Source organism: Periplaneta americana, chromosome 6, assembly GCF_040183065.1.
Source record: "Periplaneta americana isolate PAMFEO1 chromosome 6, P.americana_PAMFEO1_priV1, whole genome shotgun sequence".
NCBI lineage: Eukaryota > Metazoa > Arthropoda > Insecta > Blattodea > Blattidae > Periplaneta > Periplaneta americana.
The window spans coordinates 160,412,364-160,437,688 of NC_091122.1; the positions used below are offsets into that span (position 1 = coordinate 160,412,364).

At 34.6% G+C, this 25,325-nt stretch overlaps 1 protein-coding gene across 5 annotated transcripts in view; it reads right to left on the reverse strand.

Annotated features, from left to right (window-relative positions):
- Window positions 1–4,869: 4,869 nt before the first annotated feature.
- LOC138701995 (keratin-associated protein 10-8-like) overlaps window positions 4,870–25,325 on the reverse strand; it is a 48,891-nt gene continuing 28,435 nt past the window's right edge. For 2 of the 5 annotated variants that reach the window (XM_069829448.1, XM_069829450.1), the window contains 6 exons: window positions 23,202–23,333; window positions 21,530–21,667; window positions 17,513–17,626; window positions 14,342–14,458; window positions 9,187–9,306; window positions 4,870–6,477 (listed from right to left, as the gene is read on the reverse strand). In XM_069829448.1, the coding sequence (XP_069685549.1) occupies window positions 6,317–6,477; window positions 9,187–9,306; window positions 14,342–14,458; window positions 17,513–17,626; window positions 21,530–21,667; window positions 23,202–23,333 (782 nt within the window). In that variant the 3' untranslated portion in view covers window positions 4,870–6,316. The remainder of the gene's footprint in view (window positions 6,478–9,186; window positions 9,307–14,341; window positions 14,459–17,512; window positions 17,627–21,529; window positions 21,668–23,201; window positions 23,334–25,325) is intronic. The other 3 variants (XM_069829452.1, XM_069829451.1, XM_069829449.1) reach the window with 2 other exon arrangements.

Consider the following 25,325-nt stretch of genomic DNA (forward strand, 5'->3'; position numbering starts at 1 on the left):
AGCATTTCTTTTGACATTATTAACATGGTGAAAGGAAAAAAAAAACTTTTTTATCTGCCCCCATCAGAATGTTTGCTTGTAAGACATAGAGAGAAACACAGGTGGAGTTTTATATGGTCATGTCTATTCCAACCTTAATGTTATAGAAGTGGTGAAACATGGACTATAAAAAAATACAGGCCTCCGAAATTACATTTTTAATAGTGGTAAAAGGATGTAGCTTGAGAGACCACCTCAGAAACATTACCGTCTATCTTTGATAAGAGATAGAACCTACTGTTGTGACAATAGGGAATATCTATTTCAGAGTAACAGGAAACGTCTATTGTAGTTTGCTTTTTTAACAATATGAAACACTTATTGTATAGTATCTTATTAGCATTTGATGTTGTAATACATAATTCCTAAATATATGAATATATTAATGTAATTTATAGAGATATGTGGTTACGAAGTTCTGTTCTATTTCTTATTAATGTATAATATATATTTCTTATTACCGAGTTGTTTATATTCATATTTGGATATAGTATTTAACCCTTTTAATTCCACGAGGCCAATGTATCAGCCTGTTTTTGTTATGCACATTGTGTCACCACAAATTTTACGTGCTTGTAATCCCCTTTTCAGTCATGTGATGTCAGCACAAGTCATACCGGTACCATCTTATGAAGAGAAGTCATTTTTTTCTGAAAGAGGTCGATTTATCACTAGTGACCAAACTACGATTTTATATCATTAGTTTTTTTTTTTCCCATTTGCATAGATGTCATATGTTACAAGTGTAAAAAGGGAGCGTAATATTTGTGTAAAATTTATGTAATTGCAAAATTATATGATGAAACATTGTCAAAATTTGTAATATTGCTTAACAAGTAAGTGTGCTTTAATATGGGTGTTCTGTACATATTTTCAAGACTGAGATTTAGCATGTGCAAAATAATTACAAATTTTAAAATTATATTTTGAAGAATATTAGTAATCTGAAACAAGATTTTTTTTATAACTATGAAGTGTAAAATATAGAGTGTGTACGAATGTATTTTTACGGACATAACCTTCAACAAGAAAACATTTACACCTTTATCACAAGAACTGTGGTGAGAATATACACATGAAATAAATTGTCAAAAGTACATATAAATTTACATCTCTTATGAACTCCAAACACATACAGTGCAACATGCATATGCTAAGCAATGTCAAATTAAATTACATGTTCTTAAAGTGATATTATAATATGAAATGTATGAGATATATACACATATAGAGTGGCCTATGTAACATATTACAAGCCAGTAGGTCTTAAATGGATAGTAAAATTAAATGCTATTTTTTTCCAAACTTTATAACAGGATGAGATCTTCTACAAATTGACATTGAAAACATTTCACTATATCCACTTCATGAGACATTGGGGTAACTTTAGAATTGCAAGCAGAATAATGGTATAATTTTAGGATATTCTGATTTTTCTAAAAAAAATTAAGCAACATCTACTAAAACATTTTTCTTAATAATACAGTAGAATCTTAACTAAAGTCCTGCGTTTGATTACCCAAAACCTTCAAGCAACCAGTCCACACCTGTGGAATAACGGTCAGCACGTCTGACCGCGAAACCAGGTGGCCCGGGTTCGAATCCCGATCGTGGCAAGTTACCTGGTTGAGGTTTTCTCCGGGGTTTTCCCTCAACCCAATTCGAGCAAATGCTGGGTAACTTTCGGTGCTGGACCCTGGACTCATTTTACCGTCATTATCACCTTCATCTCATTTAGACGATAAATAACCTGAGATGTTGATATAGCATCGTAAAATAATCTAATAAAATAAATTCAAGCAACCCGCAATAGTGTAGGTATGTATGAAGTACAGATCGGCAGCATCCCACTCTACTTACACAGTTCAGGTCTGCTGTTCTGGGAACATTCGTAAACAAAACAAAGCTAGGTTCTTGGAAATGAGTGCTTCAATGGAAGAATTTGGTAGCCAGCACATTATTAAGAAAGAAGAAAATGTATTTTATCAGAAATAAGGGAAAAATATTTCATTTGAAACACTTAAAATGTTTACAGTCATTGGTTGTAATGTGTAGGGGAAAGTAAAAAAAAAAAAAAAAAAAAAAAAAAAAAAAAAAAAAAAAAAAAAAAAAAAAAACGGAAAAATGTAATTTTTTGCTCATTTCTATAAAATTATTTTTAAAACTCCCTATTCATTTTTTAAGATTCTGTCCAACCTATGATGAATGTCGTCGTCATCACCACCTGATGTCTTCTATCGGGCTCTATTGAATTAAAAACGATTGTACTGTAGTATGTATTAGGTATTATTTATTCTTGATTCTCTTTGGAAGTTAATTTATTATTAATAGGATTTAAACACTGTGTCATCGCACATTTTTTCTATTTAGAGCATTCGAGGCCTAGGGGTTCATTTCACTTTCCTTCCTCCTTTTCCTACTTTTCTGTTCCTAGTGCTGACCTGCTATGGCACTAAAATCGTCCTCCAGTGGCTTAAGGAGGGAAAGCTGGTGATCAACAAGATCTCCCAGCTAGGTCCAATGGACCCATCGACCAACAGCAGGTGCGGTCCTCCAGACATTCTGGGGGTTGTGTGTAAATGAAGTAGCCACCAAAACGTTAAAATATGGTGTTCACTTAAATCGGCTACAACTTGCCATTTTCAAAGCCTATAGATCAGGCTGCAGTATGATATTATTTTTCCAGGCTATCTCAAACAGCATAAATAACTCAAATTCTCTCTCAATTGATATCACTCAATAAAAGAATTGTATTCCAATGGATACCATCCCATTGTGGAATCCTGGGAAACGAGAATGTGGATGCATTAGCAAACGAGGGCAGCACTGCTACTTACAGACCTGTTACTAAATCTACGTATTACTCTGTGAAAAGACTTATTAACTCTACATACTTAGACTTCAACAAACAAAATTTGATAACACAATCTCAAGAGAAAAAATGGAACTCTCTGCATCATAATCCACAGTTAACTCCCGATTTACCACGAAACTCGTCTGTAGCTGCATTTAGATTGGCAACAGGCCATGATTGTTTGGCCAAACACCTGCATAGAATTGGAATATGTCAGTCCCCTAACTGTTCATTGCGCAACTCAAACCAAGAAATGGATTCGGAACACCTCAAAATCTGTGCTTCAGTGGCTGACCATGATAATATCTTTGAAAAATATTGGAGTGCAAGAGGTCAAATGACTTTATTGTCAAACACCTGGCATTAGAAAACAACAACATTTTTCCAGGCTTTATCAATAATTAAAACGAAATTTCATAATCTAGCAACAATGTAACAAAGTTAGAAGTTTAGACCATATATAATTAGTTGAAATACAGCACGTAAAATCAGTTGTATTGCAAATTCAGTTATTAATTCAAATGTTTAGTAACATTAAGGTGTGCAGTGTCATCATCTGTCCTGGATTCCTCATTAGAGAATCTTACAACCCTGGATCATTGTGTTATAATTTTCATCTAGACGACATAAGCCTACTTTTGATTATCTTGACTCTCGATTGTAAACTCTAAGGAGTATTTGGGATCAGTTTGTTTTATCTTTAGTGGTATATGTAATAGAATATTTTATATTTTAGTGCGATAATTTTACACTTGTATTTTGACAATGTCAATAGCTTTTGCTATAACGACAGCTAATAAATATTATACTATATATTACTTTAAAACAGATTGCTATAAGAATGTTTTCGTTACCTAATCTGCAGCAGGGGAGGCTGGTACATAAAAGGTTCTAGTTATTCAGTTGTCATTATTTTCAAATTTTCTTCGTAAAGAAGGTACCGGTAATAAGTGTTAAAATATTAATGGAGGTTATTTTGAGTAAGCCTACTTAATAATGTGGTGAAAAGTAATATCTTTGAATTGTTATTTATTTGGTATGGCTTCAAAATTTCAAATTCTCATTACTTTTTAAGGTTTTACTGTAATCTAGATAAAAATATTTCAGTTAAAATTTGCGTAACTATGTGAGAAGATTCAGAATGTTAAACAATTATACCACAGTCTAGCATATACAGTCACGAAGCTCAACACGTATGAAATATGCATCCATAGATAGTTGCTAACCACTAGGATCGCTGCTATCGCCTCATTACGGATAATGCGAAACAGTACCTGCACAGTCTATTGTTCCTAGTACCCTCATAAACTCAAGCTTCGTGAGTGTATATACTAGACTGTGATTATACTATAATTCCATTGACTCTGCAGTGCTCCATGAAGGGGACATATTGAAAAGTTGTTAATGCCATTTTCTGGAAGGACCTCCTTCCTGTTGTAAAGATTGAAAGAATTATCATTTAGCTTATTGATTCACTTAAGAGATATTGGCTTGTAACATTTTATACAGGCCACTCTGTGTATGAAGATTGGTTATTGTGTAACCAAGATACTTCATGTACCAGTACTTGTAGGATACCAGCTGAGTTGAGGTACCAGTATATGATGCAAAGGTCAGGACTGAGTGGAGGAATTGTGAGAGGTATTAATAATTTCATACATATTTACAAGAAATAGATTAGATTTATGAATTTAGTGAGGTTATTATAAAGGAGTGCATTTCATTGTTAATTTTTTATTTATTTCATTACTACAATATACATTTCTAGTAATCGTTTTAAATCACTGTTACATTGAATTTTAATTTCTTACTATTTTATTTAACATTTTATAAAAGAAATTAATAGAGTGATACTACAAATATTTATGCAACTATAGTGTTAATTGCTGCGATGAGCAATGCTCATTTTATGAAATGTTCTCCAGAATTATTGTCTTATATTTAGAGAATATGTCCTATTTTGTCGTTTCCTTATCTTTTAGAGGTAACAACATAATAGAATTATATTCCTGTAATTTATATTGTATCTGTTCATGCATTCTGACCTCAGAAAATGAGTCCATGCACAATGCTAATGTAAGCGTAATATACAAGGAAAAGCCTAGTAAAACACAACATATTAAACTGTACGTAAAACATAAAACATGAAGCTTGATTTGGATGATAGCAGACTGAATTGTAGTGTAGCTACACTTTTTAAAGTCAAATCTGTGTCAGAAACATCTATAGACTATTATTTGAGTCCCTATATCAATCAGTAAATATTTGATCATTTATTTTTGCACGGAAAAATATTCTGGTCTAGTAATAAGTATACTTAATAAAGTTAATACTAGTATAATATTAATATGAATAATGTGTAAATTTATGAATATGTGTTGCGACATTAATATGCTGCAAAATATAAATATCCCCTACATTTCTTATAGAATATTTGAATAACTAATGAAACTTGGTTGTTTGAATTTGTGTCACATGTGGTTTTATATATCTTTATCATGCATTCTTTTTTGTGACTGTGTGAAATATATTGCACATCATCTTATCAACATGCAGTGCCTCCTATAATTGAAGACTTGAAGCTGTTGGTCCAACTGTTTTAGCCAAAGATGTTCAATTGGGTACTTCGGTATTACTTTTGAATTATTATATTAAATATAAAATAATTATTGCTTTCTTAATTGCCTGTCACCAGAAGGAATTGCCTTTGTAGTTTATGTGTTCTGTTATAAAATATTTGTTCTGAGCGTAAAGCCCTTAAATTTAAAGACAAATAAATCCTGTTTTTTTTTTTTTAATTCCATGCAAGCATTTTGTAACACCTGGTACATGAGAACAACGTCATTAATTGCAATGGATGAAATAGTGATAAACTGGCTCTAAAAATCTAAATCACGTACAGAGGAATTCCTTATTACATAATATAAAATATAATGCTAAAACACACGATGCTTGGAAAGAGTAGATAAGCCTGAGTAGGTGATTTGTGTGCAGTCAGCCTATATAAGACAACTGGAAGGACATTTCTTTCTTCTCGTATTTGTTTCTCTATTGATCTAGGTTAATGTGCTTGGATTTCTAAGTAACTTCAATGGGATATAGTGGTACATAGTTCTTTCTCAGGCTAGAAAAGAGTACCAATACCCAATTTAGTTGTACCGGTAACAATTTCATTTTATTTTCATGCCATTTGTTACTAATGTTATTTCGTTATGATTGAAGAAAGATAAAACTCCAAGCAACATTAACAAAAAAAAAAAAATACTGTATGAATTTGAAATAAAAATAGTAATGACTTTTGCATTTGTCAAGTAATCTATAGACGAAATGTGGTTTCCCACTTTTGATGATTATGTAATAGGTTCAGTGTACGGAATGGTGCAGAGTGCTCCATGCTGAGAAAAGGTGTTATTTACAGCATATCTACTGTTGTGGAGCAGGATTAGAAGCAGATGTACCTCGTTTTGTAATAGATTTCGGTAAACACAACTTCAGAGTACAGGCTGCAGATTTCCCATCAGATGAACACACGCATCTGTTGCAGTCTTGCATGAAGGTACTTCCAGGTACACAGGTTTCAGTTTCTGCAACAAGAAACAATCATACTAACTGATAATCTACCTATAATTTCTATGCACTAATAATTCATATTCGAAATTAATTTTATTGTCATGTACCGGTACTCCTGTAGGTATAGTCTAATGAAAACGTATCAGTGAGAAAAATCGGACATAATAATATTGTAATGAATTATCATGTACAGAAGTAGAGATTTTAGGCTTTTGAGTTAACATCATCTGGAGTGGCATTGGATGCTAGAGTGAATTCAGACATTTTTGTGTGCTTTTATTTCTTCTTCTTCCCTTCAAGTATTAGGCCATATGGCCTGTTACGATCTCACAGTTGAATTTTCAATCCATTGCTTCTTTGGACGACCAAGAGATTTCTTCCCGTTTGGACGATAGTGGAGCATGACTTTTGGGATTATATCTCTATGCATGCGATGCAGATGATTTATCCAGTTGTTCCGATAATGTTTAATTACAGGTTGTAGTTGTAATTCTTCCATTGCATCTTCATTGCGTTTGTGATCCCATTTTGTATATCCCGCTATATATCTCATAAATTTCATTTCATTGGCCATTATTCTGCTTTCGTCTTTCTTCCTCAACGTCCATGCCTCATTGCAGTAACAAAGTACAGGTCTCGCCAAGGTCTTGTATAGGCGAATTCTAGTATGCCTTTGTATTAGGGAAGGTTTCATAATGTTGTTAATTATTCCCATTGTTTTGGTGTATTTAGAAATTTTCTGTGAAATGTCTACTTCATCGAAAAAAGATAATGTGTATCCGAGATATGTAAAATAATTTACTCTTTATAATATTTTTTAATCTAAACATATTTTGCTAGGCACAGGGTATTTTCCGCAGAAGACCATAATTTTAGTTTTTTCTTTATTGATATTCATATCATAATATTTAATTCCAATTTTGTTAAAATTAAAAATTGAACGTTGTAATTCATCTTCTGAGGATGCCACCAGAGCTAAATCGTCTGCAAAAGTAATGAATCTAGTTGTAAATGTCTATTGAGTTGTATATATCCTTGAGGTAATTGTTTCCATTCTCTAATTATATGATTCATATATATGAATCAACGATGAAAGGACGCAACCTTGTCTTACTCCTGTATTTATTTCTGTCCATTGCGATAATTTATTGTCACACCTTACTGCAATTAGATTTGTTTTATAGATATTATTATATGTTTGCTATAAGTTGTTGTGGAACATGTCTATGGCTAATACATTTAATAATTTATTTGTGTGTACTTTTATTTAAACCACTAGCCATACCTGTGCGCTCCGCTGCACCCGTTAGAAATAAATATAAAGTAATTACATAATTAAAATAGGACATTTGATCCAGGGAACAGTCGTGTTTGATAGAAGAATATGTTACTTAATTTAAATTGTATTTAAAAAATTAAAATGCGATCATTTTGATCCAGAGACCACTTATTTGGTGCAATGACAATTCTTTTAACATGTTTCTTAACTGTTATTACATGCAACCATAGTTTAATGAAGATTGACATATCATTTAGATTTAATGTGTAAACTTTATATTACTTGCTATATGTTTCCATTGAATTATGGTAATAACTTAATTTTAACCCTTGTTTTCTACGTCTTCAGTAAATGGCGCTTGGCGCACTATGGTACTGAACCCTTCAAATAACTTAAATAGTGATACAGCATATATAGTGATATGTAATTATATTTCTTTCTTTCGAAAATGTAAGAATTCACGATCTCCTATGTACCATTGCCATGGAATGAATAAATGTGTTTTTTCTTCCTACTCAAAAATTTTATATTTTGCACATAGGAGTTACTGCAGGAACAACAATGCTATAATCTGAAGCGGCGGTGAAAATGTATTGTATTGTTATTTTAAAAGTCTTGTATATCCTTAAACATCAGTCCTATAAAATTTTGCATAGAATAAAGTTTATCGGAAATAATTTTTAAAGAAATTTTTGTTATGTAACATTTTTCATAAAAATCAATAATCAGCGAGATATTTCGATTTATTTAATTCAGGCCCCCTTATAACTCCCCTTTTAAATAAAGTATTTTGAATGCCATATAGTCTAAAATCTATGTTACAACAAACTTAATTTATATTCCAATTTTCATTGAAATCCGTTCAGCAATTATCGCGTGAAAAGGCAACAAACATCCAGACAGACAGACAGACATACAAACAAAAATTTCAAAAAAGCGATTTTCGGTTTCAGGATGGTTAATTATACATGTTAACACCAATTACTTTTGGAAAATCGAAAATTACCAGAAAAATTTTGGCTACAGATTTATTATTCGGGTGTGGCTCAGTTACCTTGTATTTATACAATAATTTGTAATATGTAGACTATTTGACTAGGAGATTTGTAATCAATTTCTAATTTTGAAGAATATTCATTTACGAGTATTACAATAGTATTGTAAAATCTTTGTTATTGTATGTAATTTTTGCTTGCAACAAAAAATCTTGCAATCTTGTAAAAAAAAAAAAAAAAAAAAAAGCTTATAATATCATCATAGTACAGGTATACCATCATCTGCTCAAATGCTCGAGTTGTAGAATCTATGTATACCTATTAAGCTGGTTCAATTATGAATGGATAACTCAAAAACTGGTTTCTGCACTCAGTCATTCTATATGGATTTTAAAATGTGTTTTGTCATTTAAAAATTACACGTTTTATGTGAATTACAAGTTGATTACCTCGTTTCTTTCTCCCGAAACAGGCTTTCAGAGTACAGGCAGCATTCATACCATCTCTAGAACATCTGCAGGTGTTGCAATCCCTTTGGAATACCGACCCTGGTACACATCTTTGTGCTGCTGAGAAAAATTAATGATTATACTTCATTTTCAAAAAATAAAAAAATCAGTGTTACTAAGAAATCACATTTTTGTGTAAAATTATAATTGTAAATGTACTCTACGAAGAGAAGGAACACGAGAAGACACTGATAATAATAGTGATAGTAGTAATGGTAGCAGTAGCGGTTCCTCGGGGGAGGGAAGGGAGGAACGTCCTCCTCAGTTTTTTCTTCTTTTGAAAGTAAATACCAAATAAAATATGTGTGCCTTGAAATTCAAGGAAGATTCGATAATTTTTAAGTTCACAGCTATAAGAAAACCTCGGTTGATCAAGTTTTAAACGATGCGCGCTCATGTGCTGCTAGAAAACTGTGAGAAGGATGCGAGATTGTTTGTGTGGAGGAAAGTCAATCCATTCCTCCTTTACTGCAGTTAGCACACATGGACAACAGCGCACTAGCGGCCGGAGAAAGAAGCAGAGTTCTAAAGCGAGTAAATGAACAGAGAGGGAGGAGATCCTCCTCTGAATCAGCTCATGGGCAGGAAATAGAATCCGACTGGTCGTGCAGCAAGCTCGCTACCGCTGCCAACTAACGATCTTGCATTCAACCAGACTATAACACATCTAGGAGGAGGCACAATAAAAACAGTTTTAACGCAAAGCTATGAAAGACACCATATAAACTTTTTTGTTTAATTATAAATCAAAAATATTATTCATTGCACTTTATATAAGCTGCTATTCATGGTTTGAAACTTTCAAGGATATTTGAAAGTTGAAGTCGGGTTTGTATAAAACAAAGAGGAAGTAGTTCTACGTTAGTATCGCAGATCTTTTCGGCCCCTGAAATTCACTTCCATTCATTGTGTACTAGACAGGGCAACAGCCAAATTGTCAGTTTTGTACAAATATATTTGAAATTGAAAGTAGTACTCCAAATTGCATTATTTTTAACAAAAAAAAATTGATTGGCCACCGGCAACTTTGAACAATAATGGTAGTATGACTTTACAAGAACTGATATTCTTCAAAGCATGTGATACTGAACTTGTAAAATGTACATGTGGCAACACAGATCACGTGGGTGGGTGCAGTGTTCTCGTTTTCCTCAGATTATTACCCATTCCCACTTCCGTAAAACGGTTCCGATTACGTGTTAGTAGCTATAATCTCTTCCAACATGTGCGATGCTGTAGTGTGCTCGAAAAATGCTGCGAGGTGAATTTCCTTGTAATTGTTAATTTGTGCAATTATTCAACAATGAATGGAAGTGAAAACATTATATATTTTGGAAAATTTAGGAAACTCAGTTTACAAGAACAGATTATTGCTATACAGAAGGGAAGGCCAACCCCAACACTACCTGGTCTTACATGTATGCATGTTGGCTAATTTGTAGCATGTTTCATTCAAGAAGGTGTCATTTCGTGCTGTTACCTTGTTTCCTCCTCTTATGAAATACGCAGGAGCCGCCACTGAATGGTAGAGTCGACGGCAATGCAGAAGGCAGTAGTCTGCTAGCGTTTGTGTCGAGAGAGACAGATAGTGAGAACAAGGCAGCGCACAACATTGCCACATCGTACTTCACGCGCACGTGCAATACAAATAGCGCAGGAGAGAATTTAAATTCTCAAAAGACAATAATGACCTTAGCCGTTGATTACTGTAAGCATGACACCAAACAAACCCTCTTTCCTTCACTAACACTATTCTTTGCACGGTTTTCAATCCCACACCACATGCTTCTGCAATCGTTTTTTGCGCGTTGGCAACATTGTAGCCAGCATCAAGATGGCCGACAGCATTCTGCTCGTCAACGTTTTTAAAATAATTATACACCTTAAACACTATTTTCTGCTCCTGCCTGTGCAATGCTTCTCTTTTTACAGTTTCTTCTTCCATTTATTTATCTTACACACACACCCAGTAAATGTTAGTTTTACTTATTCAGTGTATTGAAACATTCACACGTGAATAAACGAACTCGGGAAGTACTTGTTACAGACTGATTCCGATTGGTTCTACTGTACAAGCTTGTGACGTCACATGCCAGAAATGCTACTGCGCATATAGCAGCTGACCGCCTTCCAAAATGCCGTCTAGTCTAGTAGTGATGGTTTTTTTTATTGGGTTATTTTACGACGCTGTATCAACATCTAGGTTATTTAGCGTCTGAATGAAATGAAGGTGATAATGCCGGTGAAATGAGTCCGGGGTCCAGCACCGAAAGTTACCCAGCATTTGCTCGTATTGGGTTGAGGGAAAACCCCGGAAAAAACCTCAACCAGGTAACTTGCCCCATCTGGGATTCGAACCCGGGCCACCTGGTTTCGTGGCCAGACGCACTGACCGTTACTCCACAGCTGTAGACATGGTGATGGTGATAATGGAAGTGATGATAATGGATTTTTCATCATCATCATCATCGTGATAGCAGTAATGGTAGTGGTGGTGGTGATGGTGTTAATGAATTTTTCATCATCATTATCATCGTGGTGATAGTAATGGTAGTGGTGATGGTGATAATGGATTTTTCATCATCTTCATCATCATCATCAACTTAGTTTCGTTTACAGAAATCATTCATCGCCACTGAAGTGATTAGTTATGATTATATAATTAAACAATGGTCATTAACTTCTACAGCTGCTTGCTTATCTAGGTGTTACACAGAGTGGCTATAAAGTCTAGAACCATAGGGGTATTTGTTGGGAAAAGAGGGCCTGTGGAATGGGCCGTGCAGGCCACCTAACCTCAACCCCATGGACTTCGCCAGATAGGGCCTTTTGAAAGCTCAGGCATATGCTGTAAAAATGAGTGATTTCTAAGAAAGGATAACCACCACTATGGCTGCTCTTTATCCTCACATGTTGAAGAGCATTCAAGGAAACATGGTAAAAGTCTGAGAAGTGTGATGAAAATGATGGCGAACATGTGGAGTACATTATGTAGGAAATGCATTGTTCATCGTTTCACCTATGGTTCTAGACTTTATAGCCGATGTAATGTACCACTGTCTACTGGATGTGAATACATACTTCAATATTTCAGATACCGGGTTGCCAGGTCTCCCGTACTTTACGGGTTCTCTCGTATTTTACCCACATTTTCGCTAGTCTCAAGTATTTGATAATACATCTTGATTACACAACTTTAAACACTATATCACTTCGGAATATGTACTGTATTTCTTTCACGTGTTAAAATTAGGTACCGGTACCTTGTTGACTAGTTTCAACTTGTAGGTTTTCCTCAGAAATGGGTGTTCCTGGTTTTCGTGCCCAGTTCTGAAGAAAACCTACAACAGGTTGAAATTAGTCAACAACAAGGTAATAAATTTATAATAATATTAAATTTAGCCCGTACACATCCCGTAAGGGCAAGGGCCTCCTGTTGTCACAGGGAATTGCTCATAAGTAGACTCCTAAGGTGAGCGAGTCCTTGGGAGCTTGGTCATATTACTGATATTTCTTCGTTTCACTGTTCCTGACTTCCCTCTTCGATCATTTCTACCATACTCATCTCCCACACTTCCTCACATCACTTCACACGAATTACACTCACTGTCTTTGACTTTTTGTCCTATCTGGTGCTTGTCGATTCATGTTTGGTGCCAGCTGCTTCCATAGTTCTCTGTCTCGTGCCACTCTCGACCATTGACTTCCCGCTCTGGTTCTGAAGTAGTCCGCCCATCTGGTTTTTTTTGTCATCCCACGTGCTGTCATCCTTCTCTCGGGTCCCACATTGTGATGCGATTCATCCATTTCTGGTGATCCATACGTGCTACGTGGCCGCCCCATTTCCATTTTAGGTTTTCTGCCCTTTCTACCACATCGCGCATTTTTGTCCATCTTATTTCCTCGTTTCTGAGTCTGTCTCTTAGTGAAACATTTAGGATCTTCCTTTCCATTCTCCTTCGACAAACCTGTAGCTGTTTTTTCTGTTTTTCTGTCAAGGACCACGTTTGACAGCCATAGAGTAATGTCGGCATGACACATTTGTCTAGGATTTCAGCTTTCGTACTTTTTGCCGTTTGTCCATGAGTAGGAATTTGAGTGACCAAAATTTGTTCCATGCCAGTCCTATTCTGCGTTTGATTTCATTCTCTGTGTTCTTGTTTAGGGAGATTCTTTGCCCGAGGTACTGCTGCACATATTCGAGTGGTGATTGTTGAATTTGAATAGGGTCTTGTGTTCCATTGGTCATAACTTTTGTTCACAACAAGGTACCGGTACCTAATTTTAACACGTGAAAGAAATACAATATACATATATTCCGAAACGTATTTGATACTGTAAAGCGGGGTGACTTTGAATGCCGAGGTGACTTTGAACAGTAATTTAACGCATTTCTAAATTAAATGCTGTACCCAATTGCGATAAAACTGTTTAAGTTGTCAATAAACTAGTTCAGTTTTTTCGCAATAGGGTACAGCATTTAATTTAGAAAGGCACTAAATTACTGTTCAAAGTCACCCCACTTTACAGTAATATTTTCTTCCGTAATTTATTTACTTATTTATTTATATATGTATCTATTTATTTAAATGGTAAATATGAATAGTACTATGATGCTATGAAAGTTATTCTAATTACATATTTTTAAGTGTAATCTACAATGACAAATTCTCATTAATTTTCAACCTGTTTGTTAAGGAAAATTTCAATTGTAAAAGTTTCTGAATGAATACAAAAAGCAAGTGGTAAGTATTAATAGTGCTATGAGATTCAGTTTAAATTACTTTTTCGTACAGTTATACTGTATATAACATGCTCCTAAAGGTAAAACATGTCGATAATGTCTTGAAGGAACGATTTTGGCAATTATTTCCAAAATCTCCCATATTTTCAGTTTGAAAATCTGGCAATCCTATCTAATAAAGTAAGATATTGTTACTGGAATATCATATATTCATATATGACGATCCAAGAAAACTATGGAAAATTTATCATAATAATCAAGAATAAAACCACACAGATCTGAAATAATTGGCTTATTTTTCATTGCTTTATTTGAAAGGGCTGCCCTATTGCAGTGGTCAGAATGTTATACCTCGTGCTTCCCGTTTTTCGACTGGACAAGCCTTTCTTGTACATGCAGCCCTTCCATTCGGTAAGCAGCGACACATATTGCAGTCATCCGTCCAGGTGGTTCCAGGTTCACATTCATCTGTCATATCACAACGAATCATTAGTTAAATATAAATAATTTATGCAGGGTGTTTCTAAAATGTCGCCTAAAAAGAACAGCACATGGTAGAGAACAGCAAGTTACGGTACCATACATAAATTTAATGTAGAAACATTTGCCTTACTAGCACTTTTACTTCACTATGGTCTGTCCAAAACAACTTCCGACCTGACAAATGGCGCCTTTAGCATGTTACCATGGCAACCATTCAAATCAACCAATCACGAGAGACGCATAACCATAGTAACAGGACGGTGTTGCCCTGTGTTGCACGTGAATACCACGGCCTAGTGGTGAATACAGTGCCCGGAATGACTGAGTTGGCTGCTTAGCGCGTGCTTTGTGTGAATTAAAAATATTATTTACTTGTATTATTGTTTTAGTGTATCGATAATTATTGTGTTTAAATTATATTACACATATTATCTTCGTTGTCATTGGTGGAGTGTGTGGCTAGTGTGTGTTTTCTAGTTTCTGCGAGAGTTTCTAAATAGGTGACTTGTGCAGTATCGGAAGGAAGGAAAGACAGGCGGAGAACAAAGAATATTGTACGAGTACAAGATGCCCCATTAAAGAGTCAAGCGTGAGAGATGGTGTGTTATGTAAGAGAGTATTTTGAGAGGGAAAAAGATAATGGCAGGTCTCTTTTACCTTTGGCGCAAGTCGTAATGAGAACTGCTGCTTGTGTTAACATTAATAAGAGCACTGTTATCGATATTGGAAAAAAAAGAGGCCGTGCAGATTTTTAATCATAAATATTTTTACAGTTTACAATTTTTTCAACGCCTTTCTAACAATATTATATTGAAGAACACCGACACTCATAAAAGTAGAGGCTTCGTATTAAATTTAAACCTATTTTTACAGTTTACAGTCCTTTCCACGCTTTTTTAACGGTATTACATTGAAGAATACCACCACCACCACTATGATAATTATAATAGACTAATAAAAATAATAATGTACTAGAGATGGGTAAAAAATAACAGAACAGTTATTTTGGAACTGTTCCGGTCTCGGAACTGTTGCAAAAATGAACAGTAGGTCAGAACCTCCTGTTCCGAAATAACAGTGTTCCGACTCCGAGCTGCTCACTTGCCCAGCTGTTGCGGGCTCGCAGTACCGCGTTGCACAAGGTATGTTCCGACTCCGAGATAACAGTCGGAACGTCGGAGCTTGTTCCGATGAACCAACGACAGCTGCAGTTACACTGTTCTCGTTGTTCTTTATGTTGTACTTGGAACTTCGTTGGATGAAGTTGGTACTTGAAACTCTCACGTGGTTGGAGGGGGGGCGCATGGAAATTGAAATCCTTGCGGTGGCGCGAACTTTAATATCAACATTTGTAAGACTGGCCAATCATCTGTAATGTTATAGTAAGTATTTAATAATCATTCCCCCTTTATGGTTTATTTCACCATTAGTTGACTAATTCTGTTTTATAAACATTCTACAAAGTCATAAAGTACGCATACTATTATTAATTCATTGATCAGCCGATTCTATACAAAGGTTAAAGTCGTAAATGGTAATGAGTGGTTTAGTTAAAATGTCTGTATGTCGTTTGTTGAGGTTAAGTCTGACAAGCACAAGTTTTTGTGCTATCTTCTCTGTTATCAAAGAACGACAAAAATGTTGTAGCATTATTTGTTGGAAACTACCCATGTAAGTACTGATTTGGAGAGCGAGGTTTAATGCGAAGTTTAAATTACACTTTGGTAAAGATGCGATTCCAACATTTTACTAACCCACTGCGGGGTTTCCAGGTTTCAGTACTGCCAATATATATATTTTTTTATTTACGAAATTGTAATATTTATTATTATTATTATTATTATTATTATTATTATTATTATTATTATAACTGTGCATTAAGAAAAGTAAAAATAAAAATTAATGATTTGTTTTTTTTTATTATGTAATAGAGAGAACAGAAATTACATACCATATGTTTTAAATGTTATGTTATTTTTTTTTAGTTGGCTACCATGTCTTTATAACTTTATGTACGAAAACAAAGTGTTGTATTCTGTCCTTGTAGTCAACAGCTGTGTAATTACTAACATTAAGCTTTTGAGTTCTGTCCGCATGCACAGCAATTTTTGCAAAATCGATTCGAATGTGCATTGCAGTGCCATCTATAGATAAGAATGTGTACTATGTCATGCCTATGAGTGCTCCAGTGTGAGCTGCATGGTGAAGAGGGAGGGTACTGTACCGTTCGTTTGAACGACTCCGACTCATCACCACTGGTGACTGTTATTTCGGAACTGTTATTTGGAACTTAGTATTTTTTCGGAACCGGAACCGTCGGAACTGTTCCGGGAAAAGAACAACTTCGCCCATCACTATAATGTACAGAAATTTTAATGCCTAGTGTTCACCAAATTGGTTAAAAATGTATGTGTTCATGTCAGCCATTCATTACTGCACTCTATCGGCAGCGCGCTCCCTTACAAGAAAGATGGACAACACTGCTCCCCCTTCTCTGTAAACTGTCAAGTCGGAAGTAGTTTTGGTCAAGGATAGTCAAATTATTCTCAGCAAATTTATGCTGATTAACGTAGGCCTACTCATATTCAAGTTTGCATCACATGATTCACTTCAAATATCTTGGAGTTATTTATAATGAGTCATAGGATGCAGTGTTTTAATATAGGTACAATAACCTGATCAAACGTGTTCTACCCCATTTGAGTAGGAGAATAAAATCGCAAATAACTTGATCTTCATTATTACATGCTGTTCTTTTTAGGTGGAATTTTATAAATACCCATCATTTTAACTCATTTTCACTACCAGTCCTTAATTTTTTAACTTCGAAGTCCTAATGTTTGCTTAAGAACTTTGTTTCTGATTTTATTCCCTCTTGTGTTCTTTTACACAATCTTAAGAACTTCATTTCTCCTGCCTGATTTCTACTCATGTATTTTTTAAACTTGGTCCATGTCTCAGCTTCATATGTGACTATAGGCATGTAATAGCATTTATACAAAATGCAAATCAATTTATTTTGTAGGCATTGAAACTTACTTTCCTCTCGTTTTCCACGTCCACAAGCCTTTTGTGTGCATACACTTCTTCCAGTTGATGTACACGAACATGTGTTGCAATCCTGATTCCATTTAGTTCCAGGCGTACATGAAACTGTTAAGAGAAACAATAAATGGTTAAACTATAATATCAGTCTTTATCTGTAAGAATGAAAAATAAACTAGTAATAAGTGTAAAGTTATCCTTATCATAGGCCACAGTGTCCACAGGATGAGAGGAGGGTAAGACTCCAGCTTTGCAGACAGTCTGCATTAAGGTATATGTACACCTTTACATACAAAAAGTTTTGTTTTGTATAATTTTGCTCTGTAAAATTTTTATACAATTGAGAATGGTACCAGAAAAAGAATGAAGTGAACAGATCCCTTGAAATTATGTCTAAATTGTTTATAAAAATTATTTTGGTTATAATTTTGACATGCAACTTGAAACCTGATAGCTCATGCAGTTTTTAAGATAGAGCCACAGTGTTTTCACTGTTTTATAGCTAAAACTATTCTTTAGTGCCTGACATAGAGCTATTTTTTATTTTTATTTATATTAATTAAATATTGCCATATATGTAACTTACAATAATATTTTATGTTGCATAAATCATGTAAAAAAATCCATAGATAATTAATTATATTAATGTTATTTTACTCATTGTCAGGCACTAGGGGACATTTCAAGCTTCAAAATGACACCAATATCTTCTTGGTATCACCATATTTGGCTGAGATATCATGTTTGAAAGAATTAAATATTCTAAAATTACTATATGCAGGAAATAGGCCACAAACTTACAGAGCCTAGAAGACTCCATCATCATATGTCACCTCTTAAGCAGCTTCATGTCAGTCCAGTTTCAGCTTCTTTCTGCCTCTCAAATACCTCCTCCTTGTTTTAACTTCAGGTGTTGAATGTTTTTTTTTGGCATTTTTGTCCCTATTTCCATTGATGCAACAAATCCTGCGATGGTGTTTGTCCCAGGGTTTATGCCCATCCTCCTCAGAATTTTAATTTCTACTTTTGGACTCTTATTAAAATGACGTACAACATCATTGACACACAAATTTACAATTTTATGACTAACAGTGAAAGATTATAAATTATTTCATTATGTAAAAAGTTTTTTCGATCTAATGATCATGCCCAAATATCTATGCATCTATTTCGTGACTAGAAAGAAGTTTATTTTACAAGCAATGCTGGACGAGGGGATTGACTGCTACGAAGATCACTCCAAAAGTAATGCACTCCAAAAGTAAGTGACGTGGCTGATGACGCAGTATTTTGGAAAATGGGACTTATCTGAAAAACCGTAAGGCATAAATCGAAAATTCTTATATCAAATTAAAGGGGTGAAAATTCTCTATTAAAATAATTATATTTTTGAAAATTCTAATTTTTCATTATTTTTTGCGTTTTATGGGTGTACATATACCTTAACTGCAGTAGAGATGCCAGTCCTATGCTCTTAGCTAGTTTTACCTTCAAGGAAAATTACTTGGTGCTCATTTATGTTTTAGATTGAGTTGACTACAAGACCATAATGTTGGGTCAATTGGAAAATTAATGGCCCCATCGGTAATCGAACCCGTGGTCTTCGCCTTTGCAGTTTAATGTCTTAACAATTAATATACCTTGTGCTTACAACGTACAGCATATACAAAGAAAATCTGAGTTACAATAATTAGCATAAGATGTTTCTCTTACAATAAAAAAAGAAGGAATGTAGGCAAAATATATTAACAATTAATTTTACGGCATCACGGCACAAAGGAAGAAACATATTTTTAAGAAAATTAAATATAAGAAAATCTTGTATATTTCAATTTCAACTTTGATACAGTTGCTTTATCTTCATGTGACGAAATTAACGCCAGAGACCGGAAGTTTAGGCATTATGAATCATTAAAATAGGCAGACAAAAAGGCATCATAAATAGCTAAAATAGGCAGGTAAAAGGCATTATAAATAGCTAAAATACGCAATAAAAGGCAGTTACAAAAACCTTGCATTAGACCCACAACCTTGCACTTTCCACAAAGGAATTTCGGCAGCAAGAAAAACTTTACACATGTCGAATGCAAATTGAGATTTTCGACTCGATGTTGCCATTACTGTTGGAAGCAAAGAAATATTCTTCCCAGTAGCCTTGGAAAGTGCATTTTTGTGTTTGATTGTACTGATATTATGTTGCGATATGAAATATTTAGCTAGCTACAACAACGTCACAATGAAAACTGAAAGAAAAATAACCTTTAAAAATAACGTTAGACCTGCACTCATTGATAATTATAACGCTTACTGTTATACATTTTTGCACGGCAGCACTCATTGTTGCAAAGAGTATATGAACTGACTGAAAGACAATAATATACATTCGGTGAAGTCACTTTCATTGTAGCGGTTATAGAAATAAATTAAAGTATACCAGTACCTGTAGGCATTTTTTTAATAATAAATTAATAAATAATAGATAAATAATCAAATAAGACGAAAAAAAGCATTTATTTTGCAAATTAGGCATTTATATTAAGAAAGGCAGAAAAGGGCAACATAAAACTGTGACGTTTCAATCACAAAGGTATAATTTGTACAGATTTATTTTCAAAATGAAGATAGAGTTAACACATTTAAAAGAGCATTCTGTCAAAGTTCCGGTCTCCGGTTATCACCATTTAAAAGAGCTTTCCATTTTCTTGAAATATTATGCTTGTAACACAGATGATAACTTTTTTAGTTTTTGTAAAATCTCTGATAAAAATGTTTGTTCGATAGAACATTTTTTTGAATAGAAATGATTTAACAGTTTACTTTCTGCGGTTATACATATACAATCTTATTATTAGACACCAAAATTGTCTATTATTTATCAATTATGTTGTTATTTTTCAATTTAATGTATCATTGGGCTTAATATAAATCATTTAGAATAATTTTAAATACTGGTAATTTAAAACGAATAAAAAATTTTTTATATTGTAATGTTTTTTCCCCCCTTAAAAAGGAGCAAAATCATTTCAACTGCAGTCAACCGAAAATCTGTCACTTCCATGTGTACCATTACACCGATTGTTTTACATGGGCCCTCCCCATCCTTTACCACAGGCTCAATTGACTGTAGTGGCCGGGACGCGAACCTGCGATTCTGCTAACTCAACACGATTTTACTCGATTATGCAGGTATACGAACTCCTAGTTGCAAGTTAGAAATTTGCATACAACAGTGGTGTAATCTTCTGGATGCAAAGTGTTAAAAGGGAGGTGATGAGTGAAATTTATGTTTTATATATATTTTTAAGCCAGAGATTTGAATTTTTGTACACATACTCCTATTGATATTAGTAATGATGCGTCTAAGTTTCATGTTTATAGGGTCAGTAGCTTAAGAGTGGTTTACGTTGTTGCCGGACATAAGAAAAAATTAAAATAAATCCGTTTTCTTTAGTGAATGTTGTTAGAATATGAATTCAAAACATACAGTAATTTTTTCAGAAATTTTTTATTTTTTTATTTTTTATTTATTTATTTTTTAATATTTTAATTTTAAAAAAGGTCGTATTTCTATGTACAGTACTGTCAGTACCCTTGATGGATTTTATTTATCAGGTTGCACGTAATTTCTGGCGGTTTATTATTCTTCCAGGTCTTCCAGTATGCAAAATAAATCACGGTACTTCTAAGTACTGTCAGGCAACTAAGGGTTAAAAAAATAATTAGCATATTTTCAAAATATTTTTCTTCCAAATTTTTAAGCATCATGTCTGAAATTTTTTACAGTATGCCTAAGTAAGAGGTATGGATCTAAATTATAAGAGTGTCTACAAAAAGACGTAATAAATTGTAATGAATGTAATAGTGGTAGCTACCAGATACAAAATTGTGAGGTCCACATTACATGGATGTAATTGTTGACACGAAATATATCTCGTCATATCATCACATAGCACATGGTGATCGATTGCGAACTAGATCACTTAGTATATATGAAGATTCAGTGTAACTTACACAGATCATATGGTGGCCTGGGAGTTGGTGGAGAATTTACGCCTGTACATGCCTTCAGAGTGCATACAGGTTTGCCTCTTGGTGTGCAAGAACAGTCGTTGCAATCTTGTTTCCAAGTGGTTCCAGGTACACAGGTAGCTAGAAATATAGAAAAAAAACTTCGCAATATTTGTTGAAATAAGTTTTTGCATTTCTGTCTAGTGGTCAGTCCTTCATTTAGATTTTAAAAACCGGTTCATATAATTTATTGTCTCATCTTAAGCAATTATTTCTCCATATCGCCATGGTTACAAACTTTTATTCTTACTTACACTGGACTGACAAAACAGTAATTTGTAATCTACGAATAATTTCTTTAGTGTCACCAATGTGTGCAATACGTATGTATAAGATGTTATAGGTCGTTTGGAGATCTATTCTCCGTTTTCTGCATGCTTCTAAGGGCCGTGTGTGATTGCAGTTCATTTGAGATAAGTGATGACTGATGGGATTGTGCAGATCTTACTCTAAAATAAGATTTAATTACAAAATAATATAAAGATACCTAACAAGATTGAAAAGATTTATAAAAAATGTTTTTCATGTATAACTTTACAATCAATCAAAGGACATTATGGAGCATGTTGACTCCATGTCGATTTTACAAAATGCTTCCACTAAGTTCTGTCTTTTGCTTTATGTGTTTATTAAATAATTTTATTATGCAAGAGAATAAGCTATTGTTGCAAGAGTTTTCTCTTAATCTCTCTGGATCCATGCAGATTATTCACATCAGATCTGGACTATACTGTAATTACTGGCATTTCCAATAGAAACTACGAGAAATAATGAATGTCAGAACGTAAGAATATCCTATGTTTTAATGGTTAAAAGGAACTGATTGCATTCTCATACGATATCAGTAATCTTGAAAGTTCAAAATGGAAATTAAATAGTAATAGAAGACTGAATGAATAAAAACCGTCTTTTGTTATTTTCGATCACAATGTCATTAACTGACCATTGTCACGTACAGTACCCAAACAGCTAAACTATTTCAATGTCTAGTAAATACATGATCTTCAATACTATTTTACGGAAAAGAGGGAATATTTCTGTCTCCTGTTAATATGACAATTGGGCATCAACTGAATTCCAAATTCTAAATTTAGTTTTTTTTTAATTAACTTACGACTTAAAAAAAGTAACTGTTCTGTATTCAGGATCCTTGTAGTCACCCTCGCTGGAGGGCTGTTGATTTAAATCTTTCTCTCTATTCCTGATTTGTAATCAAACTTTGTAACATTATCTTCTGTATCTGAAATACCACAACATAATTCGAAATACATTTTTTGTAAGATTCTGAATACAGTACACTGATTATTATGTCCATACACATTGGGTTAAATTGTATTTTATTTGGATATCTTGGTAGGACAACTAATATTTTCATGCAGGTGATCTAAACTTTTGTTTTAATTGTGTTTTCTATACTTGAAGTTTATAATAAATATTTTTATTTCAGTAAGTTTTAATGTAATACATATTTAATCTATTTTTTGCAGATGAATAAATGAAGAAGATTAATTTTATGTTGAATGTAATCCTGTTAAGTTTTCCTGCCATATGCAACATGTTGGAACATGCTACTGCAAGATGCTCCATGCATCAACCCATGCACATCCTACCTTACCTCGCTTCCTTCTCGTACAAATGTGCAAGGTGCAGGATGCATGAGCTTTTATACCATCCTGTGAGCAGATGCATGTGTTGCAATCGTCTGTGAATCTTCTTCCAGGCTCACATCGTTCTCCATCTCTTGGAGCTGGATGGTAAGTGAATCTTTGTTTGTTTCGTAATACGTAAGTTCTGTCCGGAAAGTATCCAGCCATTTTAAATTTCTCAAGTATCAGTTTCGCTGCTCTGATATAACTTGGCAGTCAGTCAGAAGGGACCTTACTGCAGATGCAATAACAGTCACTCTCTTGTTGGGATGCTCTTGTTGAATGAACTTGTGCATTTGCAATGACAATGAATAGATCAGCTACTCTGCATCAAGTTTCGGGAAGGGAAGGGAACAGTGATGAATGTTAAATGTTATGTTTTATTTAACGACGCTCGCAACTGCAGAGGTTATATCAGCGTCGCCGGATGTGCCGGAATTTTGTCCCGCAGGAGTTCTTTTACATACAAGTAAATCTACTGACATGAGCCTGTCGCATTTAAGCACACTTAAATGCCATCGACCGGGCCCGGGATCGAACCCGCAACCTTGGGCATAGAAGGCCAGCGCTATACCAACTCGCCAACCAGGTCGACAACAGTAATGAATCTTATGTTTGGGGTACAATCTTGAGTGGAAAAGTGTCTCTAGGGGTACGAGGAGAAAAAAAGTTGAATACCACTGTGCTACACATATCATGAAAGCACTTGGGAGGACGTGGAATTAGAACACTATGCTTTCTTGAGGAGGGGCAAAGGCTAATTGAAATTTCCCTGTCTCTGATCGGGTCAAAGACTTGGTAGAACTGATATTTAACCCTTGCGGTGAATTTCGGTGAAGTCAGGAGGGCCCAATTAGTTAAATCTACTCTCCTTACCTCCCCTGGGATCGTTTAAGATGCGAAAGAGAGAGTGGTGTGCGGAAAGCAACAAGAAGCTACAGCATTTATTCTTCCCAAGAAAAACTGCAAACATAACATGATGAGTCTTTCCACGGTAAAAGATTCCGGAAGTAAACTATCCCACCATTCGGATGTCCGGGAGGGGGATGCTGGGGAAGGACACATTATGAAGCAACCTGTCAGAGAGAAGAAAAGAAGATTAAGAATTGGAACGTGGAATGTGAGGACTCTTTTGCAAGCAGGTAAGTTGGAAAATGAAGTTGTGTTGGAAAGAGTAGGCGAAGAAAGAATGATGCTGAAATTGATCAGAAAGAGAAAAAGGAATTGGTTGGATCACTGGCTGAGAAGAAACTGCCTGCTGAAGGATGCATTGGAAGGAATGGTGAACAGGAGAAGAGTTCAGGGCAGAAGAAGATATCAGATGATAGGCGACATTAAGATATGTGGATCATATGCGGAGACTAAGAGAAAGGCAGAAAATAGGAAAGATTGGAGAATGCTGGGTTTGCAGTGAAAGACCTGTCCATGGGCAGAACACTTACGTATGTATGTATGTATGTATGTATGTATGTATGTATGTATGTATGCTTGACATCAGCATTAGAATGAGTTGGTGTGGTCAACACCACACTTTGACTACAATTTTATCCCACGAAAAAACCCGGTACTCAGTTTGCTAGGAGGCTGAGCGAACCTCTAGGCAGTTCTGAAAGTTCAGCAACAAGAAAATCCCGTCATAACCCAGGATCAAAGTTCGGACATACCAGTCCGTAGTTGTCCTACCAACTGAGCTATCTAGCTGCCTGCAGTTCTTGTCAAAACAGTAAAAGTAATTTTGTGTTGAGCTGCACAGAAACTTACTTGAAGCCACTAAGAATGGACAGATTTCCTCAGAATGGTAATAGCTAGGGGGTGGATGTTGATGACCTAAAATTCTATTTAAAATGATCAATAAAATGCCCTTAAAATAATGGAAAAATGACGTAAAATGAAAAGAAAATGACATGTAAATATTATTCACCGTACTCGCACCATAACATCTTAAAAATTAGTCACCTTGTTTCAATGACTGCTCTGCAAATGTTGGAGAGAAGAGGCAAATTCCTGGTATTAGACTAAGATAAAGGAAAAAAGCATGCAACAAAATGAAGGTTTTAAGGGAAAATTATAGATTTTAATTAGGGTTTACAATG